Genomic DNA, 24,439 nt, shown 5'->3' with positions numbered 1-24,439 from the left:
CTAGACATACCAGATTACACTGGGACTACTATGGGATCATATTGATCTGGTCTAGATCCATCCATGGAGGTGAACGACCTGATCAGTAAGATATCACTGACTGAGGGAAATTGACTCAATCAACACCTGTGACCACTTTTGGAGTTTTGTACTCTTTTGACCAGTGTCAGTGAATATAAAACTCCTTGACTGCTGGATATGGCAAAGGAAAATGCATTGGGAGTACACTTTGAGTGTTGCCAGAAATCACTCCTCCAAAATTGGCTGAAAATACTTCCAACATGCAGTTTAAAGACTCAATGAACATATTAGGGGTTTGATTTTCACCTTCCAAACAAATTTGTCCAGCTTAGAATATGGAAAAATATGAAGCAGATGTTCAGATTGATTTGAATGTCATTGTTACAAAGTCGTTAGAGTTGCAGCAGAACCAGCCCATAACTTCACCAAAGTCATCATTTCTGCTGTTGGTTGCTGGCTCTTAACGGCTTAAGAGAGGCCATCTAAGAGGAGGCCATGGCATGAGCGGGCAACCTGCCAAACCATCGCTCCCATTCTCTTGACCCACTACTTACCATGCAAGATTTAAACATCAGCATTCCGCCCCGCGTAAAATAACAAGTAATTGGACAAGAAAGTGAAGCAGAATACGGACATGATGGTTAATCAGAAGTTACATTGAGACGTCAGTCTGATTAAGCAACTGATCACTTTCATTCCAAGTCAGGCTGCACCGATGGGTGATTAAGGCCATTGCTATCAAAATGAGGCCGATGGCAAATTTCAAATAGAAGTGGCGGTCAGAAGGCCACGCAGAACCGGCATCCAGGACCATCATCATGGTAACTAGGACCGACGGCAACAGCAATCATCACAGGAACTGGACTGTCTGTCTTAAAACAAACAGAGAAGAAGAAGTTTTTGATTGGTCTGTTGCCTGAGTTGCATAAGGTCTATTCTTGAGACTGGAGTTCCGCGCCGTTCTCTCACTCCTCTCCCTGTGTCTGACTGTGCACCCCAGTTGGACTCTTCGTGAAGGGAAGCTGCTCTCACTCCTCTCCCTGTGTCTGACTGTGCACCCCAGTTGGACTCTTCGTGAAGGGGAAGCTGCTCTCACTCCTCTCCCTGTGTCTGACTGTGCACCCCAGTTGGACTCTTCGTGAAGGGGAAGCTGCTCTCACTCCTCTCCCTGTGTCTGACTGTGCACCCCAGTTGGACTCTGCGTGAAGGGGAAGCTGCTCTCACTCCTCTCCCTGTGTCTGACTGTGCACCCCAGTTGGACTCTTCGTGAAGGGGAAGCTGCTCTCACTCCTCTCCCTGTGTCTGACTGTGCACCCCAGTTGGACTCTTCGTGAAGGGGAAGCTGCTCTCACTCCTCTCCCTGTGTCTGACTGTGCACCCCAGTTGGACTCTTCGTGAAGGGGAAGCTGCTCTCACTCCTCTCCCTGTGTCTGACTGTGCACCCCAGTTGGACTCTTCGTGAAGGGGAAGCTGCTCTCACTCCTCTCCCTGTGTCTGACTGTGCACCCCAGTTGGACTCTTCGTGAAGGGGAAGCTGCTCTCACTCCTCTCCCTGTGTCTGACTGTGCACCCCAGTTGGACTCTTCGTGAAGGGGAAGCTGCTCTCACTCCTCTCACTGTGTCTGACTGTGCACCCCAGTTGGACTCTTCGTGAAGGGGAAGCTGCTTCTCTACTCTTTGCAAGATTTGATTCTCTATACGGTTACAGGCTTTGCAATTGTAAAGTAACATTTTTTGGTTGAAAGAAATGTTGAATTGATTCAGTTGGGTCTTTAGCTTCTTCATGTTTAATGAAGGGGAATGAGAGATAAGAGTAATCATATTCAACCAAGCAAGTCATTGTCCACACACAAATAGATCAAGGATGAATGGACCGATGTTTAATTAATGAATCAGTGGAACCATGCCACGCTATTCGATCCCGGAAGGTTCGTGTCGGTCGATAGCTCATCTGTGATTGAGCATGTTAATTTATTAGTTATGATTGTTAATTAGAATATCATGTGAGGATATGCCTGTAATCAAAGGATAAGTTTGATTGGTCATTAGACTGACCACTCACTGCTCGTCTGTCATGCTCATTCATCAGTCCCAAACATTTTTTTTTCGGCTTTGGAAATTTATCAACATTTTGAACTTACCCCGGTATGAACAAATTCAACTCTTAATCATGCATTTTGTCCCCGGATTTTCAACTTCACTAACGTGACCGCCCAAGTAACACGACCATTCAACCTCGGTCCCATGAGTGGTTGTGTTACCAGGGTTCAACTGTACTTCCTGAACAGAAACTTGAAATATTTCAATGCCTATGCATTACCAATACATTTTAAAGTATTCCCTGTGGGGTAGGGTCTCTCCTACTGGTAAAACCCTCATCTCCGTCACTTGCCAGAGCATAAAGGTGTAATTGTCTGTTTTCATTGCCACTGCCTGCCCATCAGCCATAACAGCAATGTTCAGCCAGATATGATGCATACTATAAACCCACCGACTATTACTGGAATATTGACAGTGGTGGTTTTATTGTTGGCTTGTTACATCCTGGCAGTCCATTATTGATGATTTCCCCTCCATCATGAGCTTGCCGTCGACACATGTGCACTCTCTATATGGACATGTAGATTGATGTACCGTGCAGGCAGCCAAGCAGGGTGAAACCAATGGCAACCATCACCTGGACTTTCACTGGAACCAACACTAAATGTACCAATGCTGTTGCTCATAAATTGTCTGAAATACGCTGCTGATGCACTGTGTGACATCCCTGACGTACTGGCGATGATGTATGGGTGATTATCAGGATCTTACTGATGGAGGTCAGGAATTAGAAGAAGGCTGATTGGGTGACCTTGAAAGGTCCATTTGTCGGGCAACCTGACGGCCATAGTGCCATTTCAGCTGTGTCTGTACCAGCTTCCAGTAATATGATTGGTGTACCATCAACAGTGACAGAGCCTCCAAACTACCAATTGTACTTGACCAGAACAGTGACAGAGCCTCCAAACTACCAATTGTACTTGACCAGTACAGTGACAGAGCCTCCAAACTACCAATTGTACTTGACCAGTACAGTGACAGAGCCTCCAAACTACCAATTGTACTTGACCAGTACAGTGACAGAGCCTCCAAACTAGCAATTGTACTTGACCAGAACAGTGACAGAGCCTCCAAACTACCAATTGTACTTGACCAGAACAGTGACAGAGCCTCCAAACTACCAATTGTACTTGACCAGAACAGTGACAGAGCCTCCAAACTACCAATTGTACTTGACCAGTACAGTGACAGAGCCTCCAAACTACCAATTGTACTTGACCAGTACAGTGACAGAGCCTCCAAACTACCAATTGTACTTGACCAGTACAGTGACAGAGCCTCCAAACTACCAATTGTACTTGACCAGTACAGTGACAGAGCCTCCAAACTAGCAATTGTACTTGACCAGAACAGTGACAGAGCCTCCAAACTACCAATTGTACTTGACCAGAACAGTGACAGAGCCTCCAAACTACCAATTGTACTTGACCAGAACAGTGACAGAGCCTCCAAACTACCAATTGTACTTGACCAGTACAGTGACAGAGCCTCCAAACTACCAATTGTACTTGACCAGTACAGTGACAGAGCCTCCAAACTACCAATTGTACTTGACCAGTACAGTGACAGAGCCTCCAAACTACCAATTGTACTTGACCAGTACAGTGACAGAGCCTCCAAACTACCAATTGTACTTGACCAGTACAGTGACAGAGCCTCCAAACTACCAATTGTACTTGACCAGAACAGTGACAGAGCCTCCAAACTACCAATTGTACTTGACCAGAACAGTGACAGAGCCTCCAAACTACCAATTGTACTTGACCAGTACAGTGACAGAGCCTCCAAACTACCAATTGTACTTGACCAGTACAGTGACAGAGCCTCCAAACTACCAATTGTACTTGACCAGTACAGTGACAGAGCCTCCAAACTACCAATTGTACTTGACCAGAACAGTGACAGAGCCTCCTAACTACCAATTGTACTTGACCAGTACCAAGCACAATAGCACTAGTGTCGCTCCAGGCCGTTGTACTAGTGTTTCCATGATTTCTATTTGCCAGGCTGGGGCTATTTTCCCTAGCTCAAATGGTACGTATTCGCCTTGTAAGCTGAAGGTGTGGGGTTCAAACCTCAGTGGTACCTTGGTGTTTTTCCTCGGTCAGAGTTACCAGTACTGCCAGTTTCCATTATGACCACCATTAGAACCTCCTCTACCCCAATTGAACATCCTCGTACCCCCTTCAGGGCCGCTGTCTTGACAGAATTAAGTAGGTGATGATATCGTGACAATATTCTCTCTTCCAGTCCACACTGCTGCATTGTACCATCTCGATACCACTTCCACTCGTCACACCATCAATACAACTGGTAGCACCACACTCTAGAGCAGCTGTCTTAGTATAATGAAGTGGGTGTTGATATTGTGACAGGAATCTCACGTCTTGATCGATTGCATTTAATTATCCATCTTCTTGAGAGATTTTTCTACTGACGTTCTGAGAGTTAAATACATTTGGAAATCCCGAGATTTTCACACAATGATGCCCAGCCAGAAATTGGAGAATTTGTTGATTTCATAGGAGTATTTGTAGAACTTGTTGGATGAGGGTTTTTTGAGTCTGTTGATTGGGTTGGACTCTTGGCAACCGTTTATCCAATTACTTTGTTAATAAAAGTGATTAATTGTCTCAGCATGGAGGATGAGACCATTAAACGTGCCACGAGTTATTAACAAATTTGTGAGATGGATTGGTGTTTTTGTTGTGTGCATGCGCTGTCTTCGTTTGGTTGACAGTAGATAAGACGATGCAGGGGGCGTTACACGACACATTGGAGCTGCTTTTGGAGAATTATCCAAGACATTATCCAGCCCTTGAGACCCAAGTTGAATCCTTGGCCGACATCCAGAACCATTGGCATTGATTGCCTGACCCAATCTGGCAACCATGGAGCAAGGTGTGCCGTGCTTGTTGATTTGAATGTTTCCGCTACTCACATATTGTGATCAGAGCTGTGTCGATTGTTAGTGAATGTGGTCAAGGGGTTTCAAGTAGTCTCACAGCTGTTATCGGTATACAAGTCCTTTGGCTCAGTGACATTGATCGAGATCCTTACTGGCCGCCTTTCTCTGTTTCGTTCTGGGTGTAGAGTAGAGGCGTGAAGGATCAGAATGAAGTTCATAATGTTGGTCAAAACTTCAGTGTGGTCAGACCACAGGCCACTGAATCAAGTGTCAGTAAGGGGGCAAAGCATTGTGAAAGGGTTCAGGCAGAAGAGGGAGCAAGAAATCCTCGAGGAGACCAAAAGGCAAGAACCTTCCACTTCACCAGTTTGCCCCCTGTACATTATGTAATGCGTTGATGTACATGGGGAGAAAGTTGTAAAGTGAGAAGAATGCTGACGTTTCTTATAGAGCTGTCATAGTAGGCCCAAATGAAGTCTTTGGTCTTGTCCATTCAGGTGTGATTCTGGTGTACTCATGCTGCATCACTTAGCAAGTCAACTGTCACAAGTGTTGACCACATGCTAGTATTCTCCCTTCTCTTGCCTTGTATTAAGTCTTTTATCAAGTCTACTTGTTGTTTCAGGTCTAACTGCTGAGCACATGAGTGGTGCAACCCTTCTCTTGCCTTGTATCAAGTCTATCATCAAGTCTACTTGTTGTTTCAGGTCTAACTGCTGAGCACATGAGTGGTGCAACCCTTCTCTTGCCTTGTATTAAGTCTATCATCAAGTCTACTTGTTGTTTCAGGTCTAACTGCTGAGCACATGAGTGGTGCAACCCTTCTCTTGCCTTGTATTAAGTCTATCATCAAATCTACTTGTTGTTTCAGGTCTAACTGCTGAGCACATGAGTGGTGCATCAGCTTCTAGGTGCATCATATCAGCCAATCAGGGTTTGGATGTCGACTATGCAATCTAATGGATTATACCAAAGCTCGAGAAGGTCGGAGAATAGCCATGCTGATACTGTCGCCACAACATACACGACAGGTAAGAATCTCTTGTCTTGAACCAGTGCCGTAGAGGCCATGGGGGCCTGCCTGCCTCTCTTGTCTTGAACCAGTGTCGCAGAGGCCATGGGGGCCTGCCTGCCTCTCTTGTCTTGAACCAGTGTCGCAGAGCCCATGGGGGCCTGCCTGCCTCTCTTGTATTGAACCAGTGTCGTAGAGGCCATGGGGGCCTGCCTGCCTCTCTTGTCTTGAACCAGTGTCGCAGAGGCCATGGGGGCCTGCCTGCCTCTCTTGTCTTGAACCAGTGTCGCAGAGGCCATGGGGGCCTGCCTGCCTCTCTTGTCTTGAACCAGTGTCGCAGAGGCCATGGGGGCATGCCTGCCTCTCTTGTCTTGAACCAGTGTCGTAGAGGCCATGGGGGCCTGCCTGCCTCTCTTGTCTTGAACCAGTGTCGTAGAGGCCATGGGGGCCTGCCTGCCTCTCTTGTCTTGAACCAGTGTCGTAGAGGCCATGGGGGCATGCCTGCCTCTCTTGTCTTGAACCAGTGTCGTAGAGGCCATGGGGGCCTGCCTGCCTCTCTTGTCTTGAACCAGTGTCGTAGAGGCCATGGGGGCATGCCTGCCTCTCTTGTCTTGAACCAGTGTCGCAGAGGCCATGGGGGCCTGCCTGCCTCTCTTGTCTTGAACCAGTGTCGTAGAGGCCATGGGGGCCTGCCTGCCTCTCTTGTCTTGAACCAGTGTCGCAGAGGCCATGGGGGCATGCCTGCCTCTCTTGTCTTGAACCAGTGTCGTAGAGGCCATGGGGGCCTGCCTGCCTCTCTTGTCTTGAACCAGTGTCGTAGAGGCCATGGGGGCATGCCTGCCTCTCTTGTCTTGAACCAGTGTCGCAGAGGCCATGGGGGCCTGCCTGCCTCTCTTGTCTTGAACCAGTGTCGCAGAGGCCATGGGGGCCTGCCTGCCTTAGTGGCCCCTGACATTATACCATCTTAACAAATGCATCTGAGATTAGCAGTATTGGTTGTGGCTAAAGGTTCATCAAGTGATGAAAGGCTTGGCTGACCTTTGGTGTCCTTTGCTGGTCTCTCCTCAAAGGAAACATCAAAATACTTGATCTACTTCATCTTGAAGAGTCTGACTTCCAAGGGCTGGTCAGGCTCATCTTTCAGCCAGAGATATATCTTGCTAAGTCTGCCAGATTTTCCTGTTGGACGACTAGTATGGACATGATATGGAGAAGTCAGGGGATGTCTTACGAGGGTCTAAACATGGAGCGTGTCAAAAAGTGATTTGAAATGGGAAAGAAAATGTCTGCACTAGTGCAAGGCATCGTTGCTTTTAGCAGTTCTGCTTCCTGGTGATGTCAGGGAGTAATTTCAAGAGCATCACACAAACGGATCAAATCTAATGTTGGACTTGGATTGGATTCAAATCCATGACCTCTTGCTTTGAAGTCCAACACTCGACTAGCATTCCAATATACAGGTGTTGTGACGAACTCCAAAGACCACACAGACCACTTTGTCTTTTCAACTGCAAATCAATCTCGCAAAGGCTTGTGGCCCTGGTGGCTCGGGTAGTCTTAACCGTAACAAAAACTATATGTCTCAATTAATCTTATCTCTTCCCCCATTACAGTCCAGTCCCTGAGGAGCTAAGCAGTGTGAAACTTCACCGAAATCTCTCCTAAAGATCTCTCTCGCCCAGATATTCTGTGAACGCTGGCCACTGCTTGTTCATACCACTCACATCTTACTGAATAGGACATGAGGACCAACGCCAGATCAATTACTCAACCATACCCCATACATGCATATGACATACACCATACACACATACATACACTGTATAGCTGCTTCCTTTATATGAAGAAAGGCACACTAATACACTCACACACTTATCACTAGTTATGATAATGGAAGTCAACTAGCTGCTCTCTTTAGAAGTGCATACCATTCTTGTTTCTTTGTTCTGCTTATTATGGTTGCATACCACCAAAACACCAATTGAAAATTGGGTTGTCCCAATAGGCCTATCTGTGTGTATAGAATGCACCTTTCTCGGGGTGCATCCCTGCTCATTCTGGCTAGCTTGGCTCTGAATGATTGTTGCCCTTAACTTCAACTAGTGGCATGCACAAGAGCTGCTGACTCAAAAGAGTGAATAAAGACCTTGGACTATGCTATTACTGCTGAGCTCACATTCCTTTGTCGGTAGATTGGCTGCCAGAACCCATAATAATCTAGCAGCTTGTGTCGGCTTGGCTTGCATGCCTGTCGTGGCATTGATGGATTAGGCGGTATCTGAAAAGACTGTCTTTCTGATTGCAGTTATCCCAGGGCTGGGGTAGGACTGGTCATTGTTGTCATTAGCTTAAGTTGCTCCCAAGGAACCTGAGTAACTATTCAACTGCGCATAGTGCAATGCAGACAAGAAGCAGGTATAAGCAGCCACTGGAGTAAGCTTGGCCTACTCAACTTCTCAAGCTGCTTGTTTTGATGGGACCATGAGTCCTTCATTGATCTCATCATCATAAAGCTTAGGTTTTCTCTGAGTTCTCAAAATAGTGCTCTCTATGGTGGACATTATGAGTGATTAGTTTGCACTGAAACAATAACTGGTTGATCTACCTTTAAGAATGGCAGATCATATCTCATGGTCAATACATATTGAATTAATTATGGTGGCCAAAATGCTTGCATGCCATAACATGTTAGTGAGGTGTTAGCTTTGCTGGAAGAACACATATAGATCAGAGTATCAATAAGTATTATTATACATGTGTATGTGTGCTACTGTCTCAGCATATAGGCAGTGGAGGTTTTGGCACTGAGCCATGCATAGCTCCATCAAATGCTCATCATATACCCATGTTACTATGGTTACTGCTTCATCCCATTTTAACACGCACATTTTTGTGATAAAACATGCGAAACGTTTCTTGCCAATGTGGGAGCCAGTGTGACAAAGTAGGCACAGAGTGTATAGTCTTAATGTGAGTGCGACGACTCCCACAAAAACCAGACAAAATTGATTTAACTCACTTTGCTTCAATTGCAGCCCCGCATACATTGAGGTATTGCAGTGTTGTGCAGGCTCGTAATAACTGTTAGAGTTAATTGCTTGCCAGCTACCGCAATTGTTCTCCCGCACATTTGGTGTTTTTTCATGAGAGATTCATCAGTTTGTGTCTGCCTCTGTGGCGAATATGGTTGTCTGTTATCTAATTTTAAAAATGAGTTTGTGGGATATTAGATCAGTTAACATCCCATCCTGATAAATAATAACAATGGCGGCTTTCCTGTAGCACTGGTACCATCGTGGTCAGAATGAGGAGATCCACAGCTAGGCTGACTGTCCTGGTGTCCTGGTATGAACTGTCATCCCTAAAGGGTTAATACAATGAGTGAAATGGTGCCCCATAGCTGTGGACACTGGATGAATGTTTACAAGAACGAATGTCTCATCCACCAGTCATCATGTCCATTGTAACGATGCATAGTGCATAGCATCATTCATTCATTCACATCAGCGCCGTGGAGCCATTAAATGATTGGCTGAAATGGACATGGCTCTCGCACATGCTGTTCGAATGAAAACCATCAAATCGACGCCATTGAAGGGGACATCATTTTATTTGATTGGGACACTGTCGATCTATGGGAGCCTTTATGAAACGTGAAAATCAATCATGGTGCTACTAACGCCATCTATCCAGTAGAGAATTGAAGTGGATTAGCAGCAAGCTATTGATTACAATTAATGTAGCTGCATAATTCAGCGCTGTGCCAAAGAGACTTTGATAAAACACTTGTGATTAGGTTCTGTCTATACTACAGTTGTACATTTGGTATAGTGCATTTTGATAGGAAGACTTCCAGCTTTGAATGTTGCATGTTATGGCATCAAATCATTAGGTTCTTCAACCACTCATGAAGAAAGCCAGTGGGGGACAACTCCTACCACAATTTCACCACCCAAACTGCTGATGAGCAGTAGTATGACTATTAAGGGATGGTACGACCATCATCATGAACCTGATTGTCTGTATTCCATGCTCGTAATACCAGTCTGTTGTTACATGCCCCATCGAAAGCGATGATTATTATGTGAGGGAATGATCTAACATGTTTATAGGTCCTTTGGTTGCATTAACCCTTGGCAGCCAGAATCATTATGCCCTGCGTTCAAATGCATGTGACAGAGTCAGAAAGATTAAGGTGGAAATCTCCAGCTTGCTTGACATGGAGATTGTTTACTGTGTAGTTACATGACACGATGCATTCACATCTGTGTGTAAACCACAGTTTAGCATCACTTTTTAGCATGGGGCGTTTCTGGACCAAACAAATTTATCACAAAGATTTGATTTTGCTTGTGTTATGAAAAGTCTTCCTACCATGTCAGTTTCATCTGTAGTAAGTAACAAGTTGTAATGTGAAAATCTCCATGCAGTGATAATGTGCAAATCTCCATGCAGTGATATCTATTGATTTCACGATGATGAACTTATTCAGTTGATATTCTAGCATCGACTCCATGCCGTTGTCAGCCTGCGGGAATTCATTTCTGCCTATCAGATTTCATGTCAATCAGCGAAACATCGCATCTGATTTAAAGATATAATTTGATGATACAGTACTGATCCAAAGTAACCAAAATAACAACTTTCATTGTCAAGGGCAGCATTTGCGTAGCATGATATTCTGATGTTTATACACAAGCTCACTGTACATTGCATATGGTGGATCAGAGCTTCATGCATTTGGGCATTCTGATTGGGTGCTAGTGCAGTGTGAGTGTGTGATTTGGCAGTCAGTGATTCCAGCTCTACTTGGCACAAGGTAGACAGGGCAGTGTTCAGATCAGGGTGTAAACTGGCCGACATATTCGGAGAAACGAACCGATGTCAGTGAACTCGTCGTTGCTCTCCTCATCATATGGCGATCATCTTCTATAGAGTATATTATAAATGCAAGAGAAGTCAAGATGTGAAGCTGACGGCTTATGTTTACTCCTCATTCCACCATGGAATCAATGGCTATGCTTGTCACACAGGAGAGATACTCGCTATGAACCAATAGCTCGATTCAGCACATATACTCTATAAATAGCTGTGCTCACAAATTCATGCAAATATAGCAGTGTTTGCGCTGGGTTCTTATAATGAGGATGTTGGCGTTATCAGCAGCTGAGCAGGAGAGGTAGGGGTTGTTAGCAGGGATTATAGCTCCAATCATGCAGGTTTTAACATTTCGGCTGGAGTCATTTTGGAAAGCCATTCTTGAGCAGGATGGGTGCCACCTTGAACAGGCGATACTGCAACCTTCCCACCAAACCTCCAACTGCCGATGAGACACGAGACAACACTCTACTGAAACTGTGTGCTAATTCACCACCACTGAGTGGTGGAAATGGCGCTGAAATTTGTCTAACACGCTGGGACCGTAGGGAAATCAGCGCGGAACATCGCTCGCATACAGACTATACCTCAGCTCATCTTCCAGGTTACTAACGGCAAACTCAGTTTACTGGCGGCTTCCACGCTTGTAAATTCTATTTACTGACAGCGTGGAGTGAGATTTAACCCGCATGTATTAGGTGGTACTGATTCAATCTGGCGGTGAACAGAGGTGTTTTGTTTGTGAGTTTGTGAATCACTCTATTTAGCATTGTGACTTGATTTATTCAGTTGTTGTGGGATGGCACTGATTAACCTTCACTTGAAATGGTGATTGAGGGAGTCGGACAGAAGGGTCTGGCCAACTGGCCATGGTGTGCAAGCATACCGTAGCTTGGACTCGAATCCTGTTATGAAATGCTCAAATCAGTCCACAGCCATTGCTGATATGGGGTGAATATGGTCATAGAGGATGGGTGCACTATGGCCAAATCACCAAAATGGCCTTGTCCCTCTGTTCCTCTGTGAGCTGGGATGGAGGTCAGTACTCATTGAGGTCAATTGAAAGAGAACTGCCCCATTCTGAGCAATGAGATGATGATGATATTTTTTGGACACTTACATGTAATTGGGTGAAACATTTAGTCGTTTGATTGACACTATTGTTTATAAGTAGCTGGCTGTGATCAGCCATTTGACATTTAACTTGGCCAGTCTGTTTATTTGGCTAGTTGGCTTCTTGCTGATGGTATAATTCAGTCAAACATGTATTCTTGTTATTCACAAAGAAATGATTCAGTCAGTTGTGCTGTGATTGGCCTTTGCCTTATTACACACTATTTTGCACACAATGTTCTCTTGTAAAACTATTGGCTTGGATAACCAACTGGTGATTGCCTGTAGTGTAAGCCTATTGTTCTGACATGGAACAAACTACAGTCTACCAGTCATGGGTTTGCTGGTCAGTATGAGTGTTGGGGTAAGCCATGAGAATAGTCAGAAGAGGTTGGTTTTGAATATCTCACCGTAAGATGAGCGGGATGTTATTGGTGAGATTTGTTCGAGAGCTTATGGACGTAATGTGTGCGTGAATTGAGTCCGCATACCTTGACATGATAATGCTCTGCCCATGAAACATCAACATCAATCTTCAAATTGATTGGTCATAATACGGCCACATGACCAGGTGTTCTTGTGGGCGGAATTAGTCGAGAAATACAATAGAAAGACATGAGGATGGTAGTTTAATTGGAGGTGTGATTTGGGATGTCTAGACACCTGTATCAGGGCATGGGATGGTCACTACTCATCTTCAACAAGCATATTTCCGATATCAATCAGAAATAGATTTCAGGGTCCTGCACGACATTCAATCTATTTGTAGTTGTGATAGCATGTTTTATATTACTGCTATGGGGAGCTGTTGATCTTGAGTGATACCCATCCTAGATGTGGAGTGGTCGATATGTTAACATGTACAGTACAGGGGTGGATATGTTCCAGGACTAATCTCTAAGACTTCTTCTTAATGGCTTTTACAGAGCAAGTAATACAGCTGTCCTTGGCAACAAACTGGATATGCTCTGTATTAATCTATACAGGGACAATACCCTCCCCCCGAGAGACCACTGCCACCAATGTGATTATTGCCAAGCAAAGCTTGCTCCATTTGCAACCTAAATGAGAAGTTTCACTACTCTGTTGATTTCAGTGTTAGCATGAGGTTCAATAGAGCATTACTTCCCATCAACAGATCCACTGTGATGGTCTATGCTACTTAGTATCTAACTCAAGCAGTGTATTATCAAGTTGTGAAAAAGTCTATTGTGGGACAACACACAGCTGCTGCGCACTGCACAGACATTTGCTTGTCATTGTCAAATGTCATCTTTTTTATTGCTGCACTAATGTCATGACCTGTTCAGTCTGACTATATACCGGTAAGGACAATGGAGGGAGAGGGATTTGAATGTCCCGGTTGATCAAGCCCTGTCCAGATGAAGAATAGAAGTTTGAGTTACGGTACCGGGACAGCTCTCTCCAACACTTCTTTTGGCTTCGCATCATGCCATGTTGGCTTGGATGCTTGATAGCATTCGGCCGTGCTTGCTGCTATGGTGAAGCAAGTCAACTCCATGTTCCATGTGGGGAATCCATGGCAATTACAACAAAATCAATAGGTGCCGAGTGTGTGCACGGAGTGTATATGAACGCTTGTTACTATACCCTGGCTATCATCGACGTTTGTCACTCTCTTTTACAAACGCTGATCACATGCTAATGCATTCATCTGACATCGGTAATAAAGCGTGAACACATCAATACATTGGTTTTGTGTTGAGTCCTCTCTTTGGTGCACGAGCTTTGATGAAAGTGTGACTTTTTGTCAGTAGTAGTCAGGAGTAATGGTTTCATTTGAAGTCTTAATTGATTCTGCGTTTCCACGATCAATCCTCGCCCGAATCTAGAGTAGACCAACAGGGTTTCTCTTGCAGTGGATTGGGAGCAATGTGGGCCGCTCTAGCCACGGGCCGGTCTAGCCACAGGTCTACTCTCAGCAATGTGGGCCGCTCTAGCCACGGGCCGGTCTAGCCACAGGTCTACTCTCAGCAATGTGGGCCGCTCTAGCCACGGGCCGGTCTAGCCACAGGTCTACTCTCAGCAATGTGGGCCGCTCTAGCCACGGGCCGGTCTAGCCACAGGTCTACTCTCAGCAATGTGGGCCGCTCTAGCCACAGGTCTACTCTCAGCAATGTGGGCCGCTCTAGCCACCGGCCGGTCTAGCCACAGGTCTACTCTCAGCAATGTGGGCCGGTCTAGCCACAGGTCTACTCTCAGCAATGTGGGCCGCTCTAACCACAGGTTTACTCTCAGCAATGTGGGCCGCTCTAGCCACAGGTCTACTCTCAGCAATGTGGGCCGCTCTAACCACAGGTTTACTCTCAGCAATGTGGGCCGCTCCAGCCACAGGTCTACTCTCAGCAATGTGGGCTCCTCTAGAAAGAGAAATAGGTCGAATGGCATGAGTATCAATCTTAGCCCATAGGTGGCAGCAGAGGCTATACAAGTGACTTGATTCATTCGTAACATGGTGTCATATATTATACGTTTGCCGAAGGTAATTTCTCCATGTATTATTGATGCACACTCCGCATACATTATCGATGAGTGTTCCACTGTGTGCTCTCAACACCCCGCTACATGACGCATGTCCTGGGCCAACACCATGTGGAACTATAGCTCTCAGATAATGCACCCAGCTAAATATCCATCATCCACTCTTCACGGCTGGTGATACAGCCCAGGTTGATTTTAGGCCATCCGTGATATATTTATACTTATATATTTATAGCTTTCTCGAGACAGTCTCATGATGGACAAAGGACCTCTGTTGAAGACGGCCTCTGACGACTTCTGTCAGTGTCAGCAAGGGAACCTCTCTCTTCCCTGAATCATCTAGGTTAAACAATGCTTTCTCTTTTTCAATGCAGGATATGAAAGCGACATGAGAAACGTGAGTGGCGGCAGAATGATTGTCATCGGATGATGTGACCATGTTTATAAACCAAGTTCTTCCAAGTCTTACCTGTCAGCACGTGTGCATGTTGGATACGGAACGCAGCGTCTCAATGTCCAACAATATTGTGTCAAAGAATTACCGGATAGTGCGGGCGTTTTTTTCAAGTGTTAAGTTGGTGTTTTTCATTTCTGATGAAAACCCTGAGTAATGTATTGTTACGCGCTGTGTTGCATTGCGCTATGTATTATGTTCTCCAATCCCTTATATGGGCGTTCAGCGCAAGATTCTGGATGTACGATTTAGTGAGGCGTTCCAGATGAACAAGAGATGAACACAGGCATAGAAGTGTGGATGGTTTGATGGACGCCACGACCCACCGTGACTGCGCCCCGAATTATCATCATCAAGTCTCTCTTCTTTGCTCACAAACCGGAGTGATCCTTCTGCTTCCGTGAAGACGGGCTGTACATGACAAAACTTTATGATAACGCGGAGAGCACAGTACTCGTCGGGAGTCTTTCTTGGATACTTCTATGTTTGGGGATAGGGGGCGGTGTGATACCGAGTGAGCTCGTTCATTGGTCAATAAGACTTTGTATTCCATACGCAAATGCCTGCCTGACATCCCTAAACTACTTCAGTTAATGATCTCTCCTGGTTTCTGTTTTCAGGAGGGTCCATTTGAGTTATAGGGGTGTCGGGGATTCATCCCACCAACTTCTTATTTTGGGTGATGGGAAGTATGTATGTTATTCTTTAAGGTATAAGATGTAAACAACTGTATCTGAGGTCGACTTCATTTCCAGACCAAATGTGCAACTCAATGTCTAAGAATCATTTAGGCAGGTTACAGTGACCTTCACTTGCCAACGTGATCTTCTCGAAGAGATGAGGCCACTAACAGAGGTGAGGGAAATATTGCAAAAAAACAAAACTGTTCACTTACATGGACCCATCACCCAATGTTTAGAAGTCGCTGTGATTCAAGTAGATGTTTTATAATTATACGTGTTGACTTTTTTATGCAAACCTCCATCAAGTCTGTGCTGGCTGAAGTTGGTGAAGTCTCTTTTGAAGTAAGACTACAGATGAAGCGTACAGGCTGCCGTCTTCAGAGTCATATTGGGGACTAGATAAGCACCTCTTACAATGGAATGGCCCAAACTTGCTAAGTTTTGGGGTCAGCCTCTGCTACCTTCATGTCGAGGCAGACCTGATGTCGGGAACATCAAAGGCTGAGCCGAGAAGTCAGTCATTTTGTTTCCCGACAACAGAGCTCAACCACAGGCGGTGCTCATTTCGAAAGAGGTGAATTGTAATCTAAAAGCTGCAGTTGGCCTTCAGTATCTGTTATCATTTGATTTTCATCAACTTCAGTCAGCCAAACGAGTCTCTCCTTCATTTGATTGGTGTTGGCAATAGATCCTTGTTGCTCCCCACTCATGTCCCAAAACTGGCAAAAGGCTGTACTATCCAGTCCTGAACAATAAGCCTATTGAGCTGTGTAGATGATGCCCAGCAGGTGAAACAGGTCACACTTTGAATGTCAGATTGACGTCATTGACACAGGAACCTCACAGCAATCATGTCAGTTATGCAGTGTGGTGATGACAACCATGACGTTCTCCACAGTTTCTGACCTCCTGACATCAGCAACGTCAAGGACAGCGATCACAGTAATCTGTCTTTTGTTGAAGGCCTCTTGGATTACCGTCTGGCTTCACAGGAGTCGCTCCTGACCACTTTCAAATGTTGTGAGAGACCATGGGTACGTTGTCCCTTATCATCTCAACTCGCTGGGATGAATGAATCCTGGTCGTGTTGGCAGCAGCCTTTTGTCATCAAGGGCAATATTCAGATCAAACTTCAGCTTGTTGTATTCAGTGTTAATCCTATAAGGACTGCTGTAGTGGAGTTGTTGGTGCATTGTCATGGACAAGTCAACCAAATTCAGATTGTTTTAAAGACGGTGTTATCAAAGTCATGAAAATAATTCACCTTGCTGCATCCAGTTGGCACCATTCAGTTGTGCGCAGAGATAGTCAGCATGTAGTCAGTCACATACGCTGTCTGCATAAACACTGAGTTAGAAGTGCAGTAGCTATGGTCTAGATGGGTGGTGGGAAATCTCCACTCTACAGTGCTCATAACCTCCATTCTTAGCTGATAATTCCCAGGATTTGGCTGAATATACAGCCAGTTTATAAGATACTGCAGTAGTCCTTATAGAGTTAACAGAGAAATCTTTGTGGTAGCTAACTCTGTTTCTTATTTAATAGTTATAAATGTTATCAGCTTTACATAGATGGTCCATTTGATTTTCATTTGGTGCTCAAACACTTGGTGTAACTCTTGTAGTATATAATTGGTTCTGGGTTCTTTCGACTGGTGCTAACTCGCAAATAGAACTTGTACCCTTGCCTCTTTAACCAAACGCTTTGAAGTAAACCCCTGGCATTTTAACACAACACTGTGAGTGAACCCCAAGTATGCTTTTAACGTCCTGAGAAATGCTGACATGGGTCACTTCAAAATAACAATCCACTTGGTAACTGTAACTCTGATATGGGAGTGTCTTTCAATTGTTACTGTTGGTCCTTGGGCAGATAGGTTCAAAGGTATCACTCAGAGATCCTGTGTAGATGTACATTCAGTAGTGCATTCAAACAGGTTGTAGAACATTTGTTTACATGCTGATGTCACCTTCTGTACAGGAACAATGCTGGGATATAAGTGCTTACCTAATAACTCCCATTATCCTCATTGATTGGCCAGAACTGTAAGTAACTGAATCATGGTCCACTAGGCTGCCCTAAACTCTGTTGTTCAAATGTGGTAAAACACCTCATAAGTAACTTAACACTTGTACAGCTATTGATGTTATTTTGAAATACTTGGGGTTCACTAGATCCACCTGTGTAGTATCCTTCAGAAATAAAAACATACGAAACTATCTCTTTGAAGAGGAATGTTCTAAAAGGTATATGACGTAAACACAACTCATTCATCAACAACAGCAGGCGAGTGTCCGATGAAATTCTTTAGAGTATTTGTTTAAAACACGATGATAGTTTTTACAGAACTATTCATATAATGTTTTTAAGGCCAAATCACCGGTTAGATGTGTTGATATTTCCCTTTGCCTAAGTTGCCAGAAACCTAATCTCTTGTGTCATAGTTTTTGTGTTTGGGGATTTTTCTTGAGGTTTGTCACCTGATGATTGGAGTCATCTAGCTTACAGCAGTGCGGTATTGAGAAGTTTAGCTTTCCTGTATAACCAGTGGGATGGTTGACGGTGGTTGCCACCTTATGAAAGCATATAGCGGCTGCAGTGCTCCTGTAGCAAAGGCTGCAGGCTGGAGCATTGATAATATGCCATGCCTGGAGCTTGTGGAGGGTGGTGGCCATCGTCAACTAGTTACTGAGACAAAAACCTTATGTTGTATTACTGTTGAATTGAACTCTGTCGCCAAAATGTCTATTGTGAAATGATGGTGCTCACCGGTCGTAATGCATTCAGAGTTTAATCTTTTACTCTTCAGGTTAATAGCTTATGGAAAGTATTACAACAATTGACTAGATACAATGTGTAAAATGTAGCAATGCTGTCAATATTGGAACTTTAGCAAATACTAATACTGTACTTTAGGCTTTTAGATCAACTTTCAAACAGGCTGAAAATGAGGCCTGGTTTTCAGACGACATTGGGGGGGAGATTGTTTAATCATATTTCAGATCACAGACTCGAAGGTTAAGTCTGACACATCGGGGGGGAGGGGGGGATGAGGTCTACTTAGAAACTAACATGATTATGAACAAAATAAAGTTCCACCATGAGGATAGCTACATTAACTAACCTACTCTCTCAAACTTGGTATTCAGTAGTAAACTGCGCATTTTCAAATTAGGCTTTGCACCTGAAAGTCGTTAGAAGTTTTTGATTGGTAGTTGCGGCCCTGTTTACATAATTGTTTTGAAACCTCCCTAAAAGGAGTCACTGTGTGACCAGTGCATTCCACGCTGCTTCTGCACCTCTCATGCTGTCTTGTTGGTTTTGGTGTGCTTCTTCTTTAGTTCTTGGTTTTCCCTTTAAAGTCTATTCATGTTTCACTCATATATGTTAATTGTTATTGTTTTAAGGGATTAAATAGATTTTCACCCAGTGGTCGGGTCATGTGATCATGTGCAAACCGAGGAACTTCTGGGATATTTGCCAAGTGCTATTGTCCACTGAAAAACCAAACTTTCACAACCATACTCATTTGTTACAACCATTCTGATTGGCTGAATTGAAAACATGGATGTAATGAGTTGAAGAATTGGCACCGGTCGCGACATGTCACTTGTGTCACTTGTTGGCTCGTTTGTGTTTTTCGTTAAGATCTCGACAACATGTGGTTATTTCTCAAAGTCGCCCGTTTCTTGATGATTGTTGTCTTCAAGCTTTAAATTGTCTGGCTCTCCTTTTGGGGTTTAGCCGTGGGGCTTCTGTCTCGCAAGAGAATTGATCTCTCCATACTTTAACACGTCTGTTTTGAACATAAAGTAAAAGCTTTAAACTGAATGAATGAATCTGTTAATTTTGTTAAATTTTCCTTATACTATGTGCCACACTCATGTTACTCGTCTCTAGTACTGAGAGCTTTATTATTACCTCTTTTGTTTCATTGCATGTTTTGCCTTGTTAGCTTCTTTAGCTGTTTGTTCTGTTTGGCGGGTATTTTGTTGAAATCATGGCGACGGACCGACTGCTCATAAGAATTCCCAGGGACAAATAATGAATTGTAGAAATGTAATGCATTGATGCGCGCTTCGTGATTTGAATGAATTAAACCTGCTCCTATTTCTATATAGGTCCGACCCCCCCCCCCCCCAACGCCTTGGCATTTCTACCAATAACGTCATTGTTGTCCTCCTCCTATGTAGATGGTTTTATCATGTTATTCTTTCAGAGTTAAATACCAGCACTGTGCTGCCCTCCAGTGTTACATCTATATATTAGAGCCCCACTTGCATGGAGAGTTAACCCTTGCATGGTTTGTAGCCTCTCTAATCAGCTCTGGTTCTGCCTAGATGTAGGTTACCCAAATGCAGAGAATCAACATTGTACTTGTCAAGGTAGAGATCATTCAATTTATGCGTTTCCTTCAAACTGGCCGCAATGAGGCAGATTTTGACTGATTTCTCGTACTTAAACTTAAACACAGAACAAAAATGTAACGAAAATATAATGTACAATGTTGACAGTTATTTTGTCAAACATCTAAATTCAGATTGTAAACTTAGCAATTGAAATGTTCAAGAGCTCTACCTGGCAATGCGATTGGTTGACCATCAAGATGCATCCATAGTAACCATGGTAGTCATGGTGACAGTTGTCATGACAACCAGATGAGTCGAAAACTTAAATCAGGGGATACCTAGTTATAAATCACTATTATGCAAAAACTTATGCTACATGAATCAATGCACATATTTTATATAAGATATATATATAGTGTCACGTGTACAGGATGTTACATCAAAACTCATCACTCCGTTTGTACAGGTATTTCATTCATTCACAGTCTCATCGAGTATATACTATTCAGTGTAATTAAACGCTTCGACATAATGTACATGGATTTGTAGCAACACAGAAGTTATAAGAGTTTTTGTTAAAATCTCTGAAACTTTCCTAGTTGTATGGACTCATTGTTAATAGTTAGCCATGTAGGTTGTTACCAGGTACATCGTGGCAGAGCACATTGCCTGTGGGCCGTGTTTCCACTGGTCAAGCTCTGTGTGTCATTTTCAAGCATCCATTAAGGAATCATAGCTCAAGTTACATCTTCATGATGGTCCATGTGTACATCTGTTTGCAGTCGATTTGGCTCACACGAGTCATGCAGTTGTTTTCAAGTTTAATGTACATCACATTTGTATCTAGACTTGTACAGCGTCACATTTTGATGGTTAGACTTTGAATCTTTGACCCATACGCCGCGAGCGTCTGCTGCCTGTCTTCTCTTGATGTGTAGCATCAGCAAACGTGTAGGAAGTTCATGTTTTAAATCAATTCAGCTCTTTTTTCAATAGATACACTTAGTGGTAGCAACGATTGGATTTAAATACATACAACTTTAACTGGCATAATTCATTTGAAGTGTAAATACAAGATTTTGTAAATAATATACATATTATGTAATCAATCTATTGTCAAATCTTTTCAGGGTGTTTATATATACGGTAAGACTGCACTTCTTACAATAGTACATGGGTTGTGCAATAGGGGGTGTTATACATTTACATTTGTTCCATTTGTGAGTCTGTAGCCGAGTGACACATTGCTAGTTGATCAAGTGCGATGTTTGAGTGAGGAATATGTGGTCTGCAGACTTCTGTGTATGGTCCGCAGACCGTAAATCTATGGTAGTTGTTTTTTATGACTTTGTCTAGAAACTGTATGATAGCTGACAGAATTTCCATGCCTCATTCTTTGGTGAGATCAGATATAATACAATGTCTGGTCACAAGAGGGCTCTGGCTTTTCCTAGAATGTCACAGCATATAAAATGTTTACTACGTTATCTAGTTTAACAAACTATTTGTATTCATTTCTTCATATCTTGTGCTTACATGCTCTGGAAACTATGCAGAGCTGTCTTGCTTTCAAGTGTCACCTTTTGGTCAAAATGAAATGTCCCTGAGCTGGTGTAGCCGAGAATATCAAGATTGAAGGGTGAAAGTCAACAGATGGAGGCTGAATAATCATGCATCCAAGTTGGAGCTCTCACAAAGTGGTCTTTATGGTTATATACCGTTCATATTTCCTTGGCACATGGGATGAACTTGCTGATGATAACATGAACTGATCTCTATGCCACTGAGGACTGGCCCTGCATAGTTTCCTAACTTAAACATCGAAGAGTACGCTAACGTTGCCGAGGTTTGTAAGGCATTATGGTATTTCTTGGTGGACCTTTTTTTGTTCTGTTCAATTGTATAGATGATCCATCTCGAGACGGAATCGGGTCTGAATAGTCTCATGTCAGTCTTTCAACCTTTACATTGATGTGACTAGTGACGAGTCGTCGTTTAAGATATCTGTTCTGGGTGGTTTGATTGTCTCTACAAGTCTGACAAGTCGGCCACTTTTCTGGGAAATGCCAGTTTAAATATTCTAAAAGCACTTGATAGTGTAAGCCCGGTCCAGAACCACTGTATCTTTCTAGCTCGTAATGGATGATCAAATTAATACAAAACCAGTCTAGAACATTGTGTTGGCACCTGACTGACTTGACAGTAGAAGGCCAGTGAGTGAGCACGTGGACAACATAATGAAAACATTTCTCTTCACTCAATGGAGCATGAATTCGCAACCCTTCACTGAGTTCCAATGATTCCTTTGTTCATTATTACTGTTTGGAGTAGCTAGCTTGTTTCTCTTGACAATTGGACGTTCATTTAAGTGTTTCACCTTCAGACGTGTGTATGATATGAATGTATGTTGTAACGACTTCACTCACCATGCTAGTCATGGTGATCAGGAGTTGACTTCTTGTTTCCAGAACATTTCATGAGTAATCTCAGATGTCTTGTTGAGTTGTATACAGATTGTAAGACAGTTGATGGTTTCATTGAACTGTTGATACATGTTTGCCATGGAGCACTCTCTCCAGCAATACTCCACCAAATAGAGGAGTGCAATGTGAGGCTGTACTTGACCAAGCATGTGCTGCCACCTGGTGACAGAGAAGTAGAACTAAAATGTTCTAGTCCTTCAGAGGTAGTGATTGTCATCATTGTGTAAGGAAGGGAAGTTATGAGGCGAGGTGGTGGTTCTCTATAACATCGAGGTTGTGTTCAGTAAAGTAGCGTTTTGTGGGAGAGAACTGTCTTTGCCATGGGAAAGTCTCAGTTTGTCTGACATCTCCATCCAAGTATGTTTATTTCTGTGATTTCATAATGTGCAGCCAGACACTACAGGTAACCTTTTGTTCATAAAAGTTATGAACCAGAAAATTAACTTCTAACTTCTAGTCAAAATTGTTTTGTTAAAACTGTACAGAGTTTATTGATACTTTTACGCTATTTTAAGTTTATGTTCTAGACTCAAAATGACACAAAATCTTTTAGTCATTCTATTGTTATGACTTGCTTCTGAAAAATGTGAAAAAGGATACCTTTTCCCACCCAAGACAGGTATGAACCTGACAATAGTCATGAACTGAAAAAGAATCGGGCGATTTAATGCAATATAGTTTGGAGGGTTTTCCTTCACCATACAGATTTGTTTGTTCCTTTCCCATATGGGCTGATATACTGTGATAGTGATTTGAAAACTTCTGGCGTTACTGACCTAATATGCAGAATATAATAGTCTGGCACTGTAGTGTATAAATGTATATGATGTATGTATGGTGTAGAACAGGCCACCATGATGTATAGATGATACTAAATTGTGTGCGTGTGTATTTCGACATGATAATATTTATCATGGCCACTTTTCATACGAGGGGGCGTTAGTGACTCTAGCACGCGCTCGAACCTCACTCTGGCCAACAAAGACTTGGTGATTTCTCTGAGCTTTTTTTCTCAAATGTTCGATATACATAGATGTCCATTTGTAGCATGATGAATGCATTGTAGTTATATCTTTAAGAATTTGCTGCCTAAACCCTGGAAATATCCAGTCTAGGTGGCTACCATCCTTTAACTTCGTTAACACCTTTTGGAAAGTTGCATAGAAAACTCTCTATCATGACTTGCCAACATAACATGTATATAATCGTTTTGCTCCGATCAAAACTTTCCAGGGGGTGTCGATCCCAAATCATATTCATTCTCCATTTGACTACAGGAGTGAACTAACTTTCTTTTCTCCCTATATCAGAGCCGTTGGGTATGTTCAAACCTCTTTGACCGTTTTCTGGTCACTCCATGTATAGCAAATCCTTCATGCGTGTATTAAGTTCGTTAGCAAGCTAGTCTGTAGCTACTTTTGATATTTATGTATTATTTTGTGCTTCATGTACCCACAAAATAAACTATAATTAACCATGGAATCAATACTTGTTTTGCATCATTGACAGTACAACCAAGGACCAGCACTCTCTCTCTGATGGACAGGTTGTGCGAGTAGTACAACCAAGGACCAGCACTCTCTCTGATGGACGGTTGTGCGAGTAGTACAACCAAGGACCAGCACTCTCTCTCTGATGGACAGGTTGTGCGAGTAGTACAACCAAGGACCAGCACTCTCTCTCTGATGGACAGGTTGTGCGAGTAGTACAACCAAGGACCAGCACTCTCTCTCTGATGGACAGGTTGTGCGAGTAGTACAACCAAGGACCAGCACTCTCTCTGATGGACAGTTGTGCGAGTAGTACAACCAAGGACCAGCACTCTCTCTCTGATGGACAGGTTGTGCGAGTAGTACAACCAAGGACCAGCACTCTCTCTCTGATGGACAGGTTGTGCGAGTAGTACAACCAAGGACCAGCACTCTCTCTCTGATGG

At 43.5% G+C, this 24,439-nt stretch overlaps 2 protein-coding genes across 5 annotated transcripts in view; one reads left to right on the top strand and one right to left on the bottom strand.

Annotated features, from left to right (window-relative positions):
- LOC135492052 (potassium voltage-gated channel protein Shaker-like) overlaps positions 1 to 23,985 on the top strand; it is a 55,228-nt gene extending 31,243 nt beyond the window's left edge. For 3 of the 4 annotated variants that reach the window (XM_064778175.1, XM_064778172.1, XM_064778176.1), the window contains 2 exons: positions 5,901 to 6,060; positions 14,909 to 23,985. The gene's annotated coding sequence lies outside the window, so the exon portion shown is untranslated. Of the gene's footprint in view, positions 1 to 5,654; positions 5,681 to 5,900; positions 6,061 to 14,908 lie in introns of those variants that run through there. The other variant, XM_064778173.1, reaches the window with a different exon arrangement.
- LOC135492465 (uncharacterized) lies at positions 2,842 to 17,692 on the bottom strand. The gene is made up of 4 exons (XM_064778967.1): positions 17,679 to 17,692; positions 14,275 to 14,413; positions 6,054 to 6,989; positions 2,842 to 4,032 (listed from the first exon to the last, which is right to left on the bottom strand). Exons 1-4 carry the CDS (start codon positions 17,690 to 17,692, stop codon positions 2,842 to 2,844), a joined length of 2,280 nt encoding a protein of 759 aa, XP_064635037.1.
- Positions 23,986 to 24,439: the final 454 nt, after the last annotated feature.

Source organism: Lineus longissimus, chromosome 8, assembly GCF_910592395.1.
Source record: "Lineus longissimus chromosome 8, tnLinLong1.2, whole genome shotgun sequence".
Taxonomy (NCBI): Eukaryota; Metazoa; Nemertea; class Pilidiophora; order Heteronemertea; family Lineidae; genus Lineus; species Lineus longissimus.
This window is presented reverse-complemented; position numbering and strand designations above follow the sequence as displayed.